The 9,896-nt window shown below is 46.7% G+C and overlaps 1 protein-coding gene across 1 annotated transcript; it reads left to right on the top strand.

The window, feature by feature from the left end:
* The first annotated feature begins 1,909 nt into the window (after positions 1-1,909).
* Positions 1,910-9,675, top strand: LOC119099187 (cilia- and flagella-associated protein 99). Its single transcript, XM_037222297.1, has 7 exons — positions 1,910-2,452; positions 2,608-2,800; positions 2,998-3,139; positions 3,572-3,624; positions 4,138-4,278; positions 4,505-4,659; positions 8,541-9,675. Exons 1-7 carry the CDS (start codon positions 2,049-2,051, stop codon positions 8,875-8,877), a joined length of 1,425 nt encoding a protein of 474 aa, XP_037078192.1. The 5' UTR covers positions 1,910-2,048; the 3' UTR covers positions 8,878-9,675.
* Positions 9,676-9,896: the final 221 nt, after the last annotated feature.

Genomic DNA, 9,896 nt, shown 5'->3' with positions numbered 1-9,896 from the left:
ATATCGCCGAGGTTCAGCATGACAGCCCAGATGATGATCCTGGTGCAGTTCCTCCTTTGGCAATGGCTGGAGCTTGGGCAGGTTCGCCTGCCTGGATTTTAGCAGCTTCAGGCTCGCCAACTTCAATGCGTCGCCATGACTCAATATAACTCAAATAATCAAATCAAAATAATGAAATAGACTTAATGGTTGGTATTTTCAGAAAGTGGGAGTGCCATAGCACAGGGGCTCCCAGCTCCTAGGTCTATGTTTGCTGTAATACACTCAGCGTGGCAAAACATCCATATTTGCTCATAGTACTTCTTAAAGTGCCCTGTGTGGATCACCAGATGCATTTCTTCGTAGGTATACCAGTGTGGCAGACGCGAAGGTAATGCATACGGTGCGGCGATGCCAGGCTGTGACTTTGTGACGTCATTTTAATTGTAAGGGGAAAGTTCCCCCAAAATTCCCGGTTAATCATACCTTATTACACGGCCTTGTAGTGCTAGCATGTTGTTCAGCTTGGTTTTAGTTTAAAGATTTCCCGTACGGTTGGTCATTGACCCATCCGTGAAAACGATCTCGATTGGATGTAGCTTGACCTGACTGATTGTAGCCAGACATGGTGTCAGATGCGTTTCACTGTCAACGCTAGTGGTCACGTAGTGATAATGATGTAAGGTCACTGGAGGTCAGCGGGCCAGTGAGTCAAAATGACACGAAGTGTGACCAATATATCACGCCAGTATTGATATCTTCGAGAGCATTATGAGCCCCAAAGCGAGTCGTTTTTTGCGCGCGGTTTTTTATTCAGATGTACGCCGCCAAAGCCACAACTACCGACTACAAGCGAGAGCGAGAGCTATAAAATGGAAAGACTGCAGTAAGGACCACCAGTTCCCATGCTGAGGAAGTTCAGTTGTGGCTGAGTCAGATCTCCTCGGAGCTGTGACCACCGCAATCATGTAGTTTGTGCGGAGGTTTGGTCATGCTCACCAGTTAAGTCAATCTTGGCACATGCTTCCAAAGATATTTCGATGCTGACTCTTGAACCAATTTTCTGATCAAGCTCAGACATCTGCTGGCAATTTCGAAACCATTGCCAAACTTACTTGCTGATTTTTGCCAAGAATAACGCATGCGATAGACATGGAAAAGCTTGCAGCTCAATGGCAAATTTACCAGAAACCGTCTGAACATGTCAGTAGAATAGTGATGAGGTAGCGCTTTAATAGAAATCAGACTAAATCCTCATAGTGGTCGTTTTAGAGCAAGGCAGCACAGGATGAATGGTGCACTTTGTGAGATTCGTGGAGTCGCACAAAACTACCGTCCCTTATAAAAATGACAAGAATGGCACGACATTGTTTAGGTTGCCGCGATTAACCAAGACCAGGCGCCCCACGGTCAGGTGTATAACACAGGCATTGTTAACCTGGAGATGTACCAATCCGCCACCAAGCTCCTCACCACGGCGAGTGTTTTGGGAATGCTGAAATACTGGGCGTTTACGCGAAAGATTAAGCCTTCACCATTGCGCGTTTACTCACGATGGGAACTAGAGCATGCTTTTGAGGGAGCATGCAGCATGTGATATTAAGTGCATTCTAAAATCTTATGGTTTCGTCGCAGCGTGCTCTTAGTAATGTCGAACTTGAAGATTGTATCGTGCTGAACGATAAAAGTGTAAGTCAGTTATCATGTTCAAGATGGTTCAGGGCAGCAGGGAAAATCTGCAGCAGTGTCTGGACGACGCTTGTGACGCTTGCGCTAAATGAATACGCAAGTTATCTGCACACTCCTTAACGCCCTTTCCAGGCCAACACAATCGGGAACTCCATAAATGGGAAAGGCACGAGACGACAACTTTGAACAATGTCAATGTACTCTGGTGTCGAAATGACCACATCTTGCTTCAATTCGACTACGGCAGGGTCTACTCATTTGGTTTCCGATTTTTGCACTGTGAATGCCACACGTCTTTGAGCTAATAGAATATTTGAGTGGCACATGCAAAATTAGACGACCCTGCTTTTGCAGTGCTGCTCTCTAAATACCAAATCATCATGAGTGAGCGAGGTAACGGCGGGAGCAGCAAAGCAAAGAAGTCAAAACCAGCCAGCTCCAATGCGGCTAACAGCGGGAAGGTGTCCACTCGGGCACCGGCGAGGGTGACCACAGTCCAGAAGCTGCACCTGCGTCTCTTTCAGGTCGGTATCGGGAACGACCGGAGTGGCAGGGCAGATGCCTCCAAGGATGCGGCGTCTAACCTTCCAAACAAGACTGCTTCTTCGGGGGAGGACAACAGTCGTGACTCGAGCCCAGGGATCGACAGTGTGCCGCCGCCCTCCGAGCCGCCTCTGGAGCCCACACCCCCGCCGCCAGTTAAGAAGCAGGTCAAAAGGACGGCTGCCCAGATCCTGCGCGAGCTGGCCAGATGCAAGGCTGAACAGCAGCAGGAAATCAAAAGGTGATGTTCCGCATATTTTGCTTCCAGGTCCCATACATCTGTTTTGTCCATAAAGTGTGACACACACACGTATTTTGCTACTGAGCTCTCGTTTGTTATGTCGCAAAGCTGTGACTGTTCCGAAGTCGAACGGCTCCCCTGGTATTTATTTGTAGGATATCGGCGCTGGAATTCGTTGCTGTCCCTGAAGAAGTGGTCAACAGAAAGGCTATCGAGTTGGAGGAGCAGGACAGCCTGAGCCGTGCTGAAAGGCGCATGCTCGCGTTGCTAAGTCTGGAAAACTCCATTGCGTCTAAAGACAAGGCATTGGACCAGAAGAAGAAACTTGGACACAAGACTGTAGAAGAGGTACACACATTTTCGCTGCAACCTCATAACGATGAAATGTGACAGTCGATTTCCTAACCAGGACAGACCGCCGCTTTGTGTGACGATTCCAACATGCGTGGAGTGCGGTACGGGGATCGTTGTGCTCATTATCGCTCACGGCCGGACACCAGACGTCGTGCGTAACCTGCCCACGCGCCGTGCGGCGGCATCCCCAGAAGCGGAGCTTGCGCCGGCTGCTGGCCAAGTTGCGCCAGCAGGAGCAGCTGATCGCCACTCAGGTCCGCGATGCCGTCCACAACATGCGACAGCGGGCGCGCCAGGCTGTGGCCGCTGCCGCCGAACGGAAGGCCGCCCAAGGTAACCTCGCGTGAGATCCTTTGAGGTCGGCCAATGTCTGGCCGCGAATGTACCGATGATGCCATCAGCTGATATGAGAGAAAGATTTTGATGTTTGGCTTTGGCTTTCGCTTTGGATTGGTTGTTTTGTTAGGCTTTGATGGTAAAGCTGAGTGGTACATAAGGAGCTCCTGCAAATGGAACAGGAAGATCAGCACGGAACTGCGACTTTTTGGACATGCCAGCTGCCTGATTTGTATGCTGTCCAAACACTAACGAGGTCACTTGTTCTAAATCGGAGGTGCAAAAAGATTTTGAATTAGAAGATAGAAAATACAAAGGAATTGCTTTGTGGATATTTCATAGAACCACTTTGTGCTTGGACCATTTGCTTGTTATGGACAAGAGAAATGACGCTCATGAAAGTGTGACACGAAGTGAAATGTCCCGCAGCCAAACAGTTTGGGGAGGAAACGCTCAGCATGGTACGAGAGGCACAGAAGCAGGTGAGCTGCGAAAACATCGCGCTCACGTGATATCTGTTAGGTGTTTAAGCGATGACCATATTAATGTGAAGGCCACTGGTGGTGAGAATACGTATATTTTGGTGCAACACATGTTGAAGCTCATATTGCAGTATATATAATACTATATAATATATAATAAGAGAGTGGGATACGGCCGCCTTTACATATATATTTGCAAGCTCATTGTTCTGATACCTTTCCGAAATAGTCAACTGCTTGAGCGTGAGGCGTAGTTTGGAGACATACTAGGATATCTGATAACTTGTCGGTACTTCGCAATAAGCCAACATACATTCACTGGATCTTGGGAGAAAATTTAGCAAAGATGTGAGGACACCACCACAAGGCTTGTGTGGACCGAACTGGTATCCTTCTCCCGTGGGCACAATCTCTAATTTAACTCATATTTCCTATCACTGTTTTTCTGCGCTCCCTAAAAATCTTCCATGCGCAACTGAGCCCACATAACTCGGGACCTACATGCCTCCACAGCAGGAAGAGGAGCGGCAGCAAAAGTCTGCCCTAATCCAGGAGATTCGCCAGCTGGAGTCGGTCTCTCAGCCCCACGTGAAACAACTGGATCTGACGGAGACCGCTGGACACGGCCTTCTAGACGAGATGTCCATAGCTGAGGTGAGCGCATAACTTTGATGGCATGCACTGCGGGTAAGACTGTTAGCTGTTACTCACTGGGAACCGCTGGCCGAATTATCCGAATTACCTTCAATATAGCCGAGCAAATAAATAATTCGGGTCAAAGGAATACATAAATATTTTTGAACTCGTAGTGCCGTTAATAGAGAACATCGATGATGTTATCACGCTAATTTGGTTCATATTTACGTTGACGCATTTTCAGCTGCGCGAAAGAATAGACCTGCTGAACATGCAACGGTCAGCTAAACTGAGGGAGAAAAATGAGAGAATACTGAACCAGAGAAGAATTCAGGAGGCGCACATGGAAATGGCGGAGGAGATTCTCACGCGTTTCCACGAAACACAAGCCCGAGAAAGGTGGGTAAGGCAATGAGATAACATCTGCAAAATATGCGCGAGAAGCTGTACCCACAGAGTCACGCAAGAGATAGTTCGCGGTTTATTCCTCCTAGCAGGGGTGCAGTTTTTCAAACACACGACTTCAGCCAGGGGCGTTACTTACCCTACTTTTAGAGGGTCCGGCACACCAGTGATGAGTTGAGCCCGCCAACGCTCCTTTGAGCTCCCCCCCCCCCCCCCCTCCTTCCTTCAATATAGCCGAGCAAATAAATAATTCGGGTCAAAGGAATACATAAATATTTTTGAACTCGTAGTGCCGTTAATTGAGAACATCGATGATGTTATCACGCTAATTTGGTTCCAAATAGGATCATGCAGCTCTTTGTGGTCTAACATTATTAGACAGTTTCGAGGCAAATTACCAAACGGCATCTGGCCCAATACTATGGTTCACCGAATGTGAAAAAATGAAGTGTTTTTTGCCATCATAGTTTTTTGCCCCCATATTCAAAACGCGAACGGCTAAGAGGGAAAAGTGTGCTTACGCCATGGCTTTTTGACGACGTACAGAATGCTGAAATGCAACAAAGTCTAAATATGTTAATTAGCTAGCCATATCTTAATAAGACGAATGCCAGCATGCCGAAACGGGACCTAAACCGATGGCAATTAGGCGAATGCGAAATCACCGAATGGCCACTTCACCAAACCTCTTTTGTCGCAATGTGAATCTGACGTACGATAATTAGACGACCGTAAACTCCCCGGACAGCCGAATTAAATGTTCGAATTCAATAGCCCACTTCATTTGATCGAAATATGAAAAGGTCGATTGAAAATTGCGTGGAGTCATAATACCTGCACCCAGTGAAGGGCGGTCCGTGAATAGCATTGTTGGTGGGGCGCAGCCAAATCACTGCCACACTAATGCGGTGAGGTTTGGCTTGGTTAATTATTGATGTAGCTAGACGGACCGTTGGAGCAATTGCCTTCACCCCTTTGACCTGACTTGACACATTACATGTGACATCTCTCGATATCGATTAGGGCTCATCCGGTAGAGGATTCTTAGAGACACTCAAAACCAATTTTCGTATTTTCATAGAATGCTTAATTTTGGTGGTGGCAGGAGGTTGGACACGATTTACCCTGTCAAAAGTTCCAGTCATCATGGTTTTGTCACACCTTCCTTATGCAGTTTAACGATGGCTTTCAAATACCGTCCTTCCCGTGGCTCCAGCTTGCTTGGTTCGAGATCTTAAGGGTGCCGCTGAGACTTCCTCTCGAAGGGTGACAGTGAAAAGCAAGCCCACAGGGCATGAGGTAAGGGACCTTTATCGACAATTTATTAACAGCATTTAGAGGCATAAACATTCAACTGAAGAGCATTGATATGATTAACAAAGGCAAAACAAAAAGCATTTCGACGAATTGGCATTTCACTAAAAAACATTCCGACAGGTTTGCATTTAGTGGTCACGGATTTGGGTACGCTGTCAATTTCACACGTCTGCAAAAAGGCTGTTGGCAAATTAATTTCTATTTGTAGCATTGCGCTTTATTGACACGGTGGCAAAAAAGACACGTCGACAAAAAAAAAACATTCGGTTAATTGATTTCTTTAAAAATCAGCAAGAGGCCACCGACAAAAACATCCTGGCTACTTGGCCTGGTGCCTTATAACGCACGGGTCCAATTTGTTACCAAATTTGAAGTGCGCGGTAATTGAAAAAAACAGAAGCGATACACATCGTTTTTCGTCAGTTTAAAAAATTGACATTGAATTTCTCGACGGAAACATTCCTGGCTCATGACCACGTGCCTGTTCGCCATTTTACGCTAACGAATTCGGTCCCATGGAAAAAAACATAAGCGCTGACAACGTGAAATGGCGAATAGGAGCACCAGACTAAACCAAAACGTCTCAAGGGTAAAAGTTACTAGCTTATTTGAAAGACATAATAATATTCAATTGGTTTTACCCCGCTGTATACTGACATTTTGTGTTTCTCAGCATTGCCCAATATTGCTAGGTTCAAAAGGCAGCCATGAATCCAAACGCTGGAATCAGGCAGGTTCCGCCTGATCGTATTCACATCCCGATGTGCTGTGGATCGGGCCTGAATCTTATTCAATTATTGCAGCATAAAGAGAAACATAATACTAAGACCGATACCGCATTCATGGTTAAAGTATGGCATGACTTCCTTTTTGTATGCTTAGAACATATTGTCGTCAAGAATGATCTCTTTAAGACTCTTTCAGGTCAATCCCTTTAACATTACCAATAAAAAGTCCAGCCTGGCCTCTGTTTCTGGGATGCCCTAGCTACCGTATCGGCCGTGGATTTTCTGGGTATTGGTTGTTACCATCCCGGACGATGCCGTTTCGCACACAGCTGAAATGACTGGCGCGATAAGAGTCCACTTAGCCTAAGTAACTGCAAATCGCTGCACCGGAAAATAAGTGCACTTAATAGTCCCCAAAAGCAAATATTGGAGCTAAATGGACTCTTTTGAACTTGAGATATCACACCGCGTGCGTACACCAAGAAACACCCAACCGCGTCCGCCGTTGCTTGGCTTCCGGCGTCACCTCAAAACACCAAACCTCAGCCGGCCGCGGTCACACCACAACGGCAGTCCACAACGGCGACGCATGATTTCATGGGCGTCTGACACCAGACACCGTCACCCCAGGCAACAGTTCCGGCCGGGTGAGGGGCGGCACATTCCCGGATCCGACCCGCAGATCACTTTCACATTTGGTAATGTAGCGTCGCAATGGGGGTGTTTACGGTGTAATGCATCGATTAATATATGAATGCGTGTGATGAATGCATATATGAAATGCCTCGAAGGATAAGGCTATTTCAATAGGCTGGCGACAACGTTCCTGTCTATCCTGGCTTTTGTGTATTTCAGATTTGGGACCAGATTAAGTCCCTGTCTAAACCACGAACATGTATGTTAAGAAGGTTGTGCCAGCTCCTTTCACTCTTAGATAAAGGTACCTCAAAAGTGTGCACAAAATATTATCCATAGCCTATTGCCCTCAGGTGTCAGGCCATGCCATTCTGAATAAAACTGTTTATTGTGTCTCGGACCACATTTGGTGAACGATGTAGACGATGCCCATTTTGTTGATCATATCAGACCGTTTCATTTATCTGTCTTGCTGTAAATTGCAGCGCACTCCAAATTTTTCACATAAATGCAGCTTCACATCGGCTTGTAATGAACATGTAAATGCAAGTGCAATGCAATCCTATAGACAAATGCTAATGGAAATTGCAGTGCTTTGCTTCCACGCGGCAAATCTATTTTTAAATGGCCAAAAACCAAATATCTTTTTCTTACTCACTCCGGCTTGCAGCTTAACGTGGCTGAAATTAAGGAAGGAGTCAAGTGTTTGGGGCAGGTTAGGATATCGCTCACGGCAGAGCCTCCCCTCAACCGATTTGAGAAAGTGACGCCCCTGACTCCATCCCACCAAATATGAGGAGTAGGCCAGGTTCTGGTTGAAACCCAATTTTTGGTCTGTTTGGGTTAGCTTAACCAGTATTCCTGTTCGCTCTCTTCCCGCGCCGTTCCTTGCCTGCAGTCATATATTTACCATCGCCACCTCATTCGAGTTCGCTAATTTCAAAACGGAGAATAAAGGCCTATCTGTTCGACCGTTCCCAGTTTCCACGCTTGACGTTCCAGGAAAAGCAAAAAAAAGTTACTGTGGCCGAGATCGCAACGCCTATCTTGGACATTTTAAGTTTAGATAGGTAAAAACATAGTTTTGTAAAAAAACAACAACAAAAAAACATATCGACTCCTTGGTGTAGTTGCTCGCTATGTCTCTCCCAACTCGATCCTGAAGCAACCATTCGGATGATCAATCGCCCACAGGCGGGAACGAAGGGGGCGGCCGGCACAGCAGCCACCACCTGTGACGTCAGCGCGGCTGGAGGAGCTGCAGTTGGAACTGGAGCAGAAGCGAGCCGAGCGGCTGCAGCGGGCCGCCAGGCGGCGCGTCGAGCGGTGTCAGCAGCGCTTTCTGGCGAGTACGAAGGCAGCGCCACCAGCGGTGGCCGTGCGCAGTGCGCCAACGGCTGTCGGCCGTCAGGTGGCGCCCACTGAGGCCCGTCGGCGCCACCAGAGTGACAGCTGTCTCCAGCTGGGGATGGAGACGCGCCGGTTTGACACTCTGCGCTCCGATAGCGGGTTCAGGCGAGAGTTTGTGTAATTCGGCAGGCATGTTGACATATAATGGCGTCAGAGTTGCATTGGCAACTTCTCACACCGTCACCACCATACATTCGGTTAGACTGGAGATGGTTACGCCGTTTTTGCCATGGCTATCATGCCACACACGCTGAGCACAGGCAGAGAGCCTAATAAGACGGACAGACAATACAAATGTTGAGCAGGTTACGCCTTCTGTGAGCATTAAAGGCGCCATTAACTGATGGTAACGTTTCGTATGCATGAATCAGTTGACCTTCATGGCCAGACATTTTTTAAACGTTTGGGCTTAGATTAGATGAAGGACGTGAACATCAATGGCCTTTTCTATCTCACCACAGGTATCTATAGTTTATTAAGATCGTCTGATGCCCCACCTTCTCCTTCTCCTTCCATGTCTGGTTGCAATGCAGCCACAAAGGTAATTACATTTCTGTCGCTTTCCATTATCAGTTCGTGGGAGCCAAATTAGTCAGAATATTTTTACAAGGTGCAGGCCTCCTTGAATTCTTGTTTTAAATCCTTATGCGTAACGCATGTCGTCCGTCCTGAACTTCTTGACACTTGAGACGCTGATATTATTATGTAGAAGTATATGGTTGTGAGCTTCGTTGCGTTCAAACCTAAAATGCTAGTTAATGAGAAACTAAAATATCAACTACATCGCCGTATTAGTTGCGGATTATCAATAAAGTGATCAGGTGTTGTTCGTCACTAGCGCGTCTCAACCGTGTTTAGGAGCACTGTAATTGCCTGAAGTCAAGCTAGAAGACAGCAACAACGAAAAAGGACATGCAAATAAAAGGCCTCAAGTTTTTCCTTGCTGGTTGCTTTTAAGCGTAGTGAAGCTGCATTTCATCCAAACAGAGCTCTAACGAAAAATGGACATTTGAGGTGCTTTTACTTTCGCTTTGAGGTATGTTATGTTTTCACTTTATATCCTGATGTTATTCATGATTTCCCATCAAATGACACTTTTACATTAGTTGCAAGAACACACACACACACACACACACACAC

This window comes from Pollicipes pollicipes, unplaced genomic scaffold (assembly GCF_011947565.3).
Source record: "Pollicipes pollicipes isolate AB1234 unplaced genomic scaffold, Ppol_2.1 Scaffold_4740;HRSCAF=5597_pilon_pilon_pilon, whole genome shotgun sequence".
NCBI lineage: Eukaryota > Metazoa > Arthropoda > Thecostraca > Pollicipedomorpha > Pollicipedidae > Pollicipes > Pollicipes pollicipes.
Note: the sequence above shows the minus strand (reverse complement) of the source record. Positions and strands in the feature narration are given on the sequence as shown.

Excerpts from the sequence above, each read along its gene's own strand:
- LOC119099187 (XM_037222297.1), top strand. The coding sequence starts at position 2,049 with ATGAGTGAGCGAGGTAACGGCGGGAGCAGCAAAGCAAAGAAGTCAAAA. Across the intron at positions 2,801-2,997 it reads GACACAAGACTGTAGAAGAG|AAGCGGAGCTTGCGCCGGCT; the intron begins GTACACACATTT and ends CGGCATCCCCAG. Across the intron at positions 4,660-8,540 it reads GAAACACAAGCCCGAGAAAG|GCGGGAACGAAGGGGGCGGC; the intron begins GTGGGTAAGGCA and ends AATCGCCCACAG.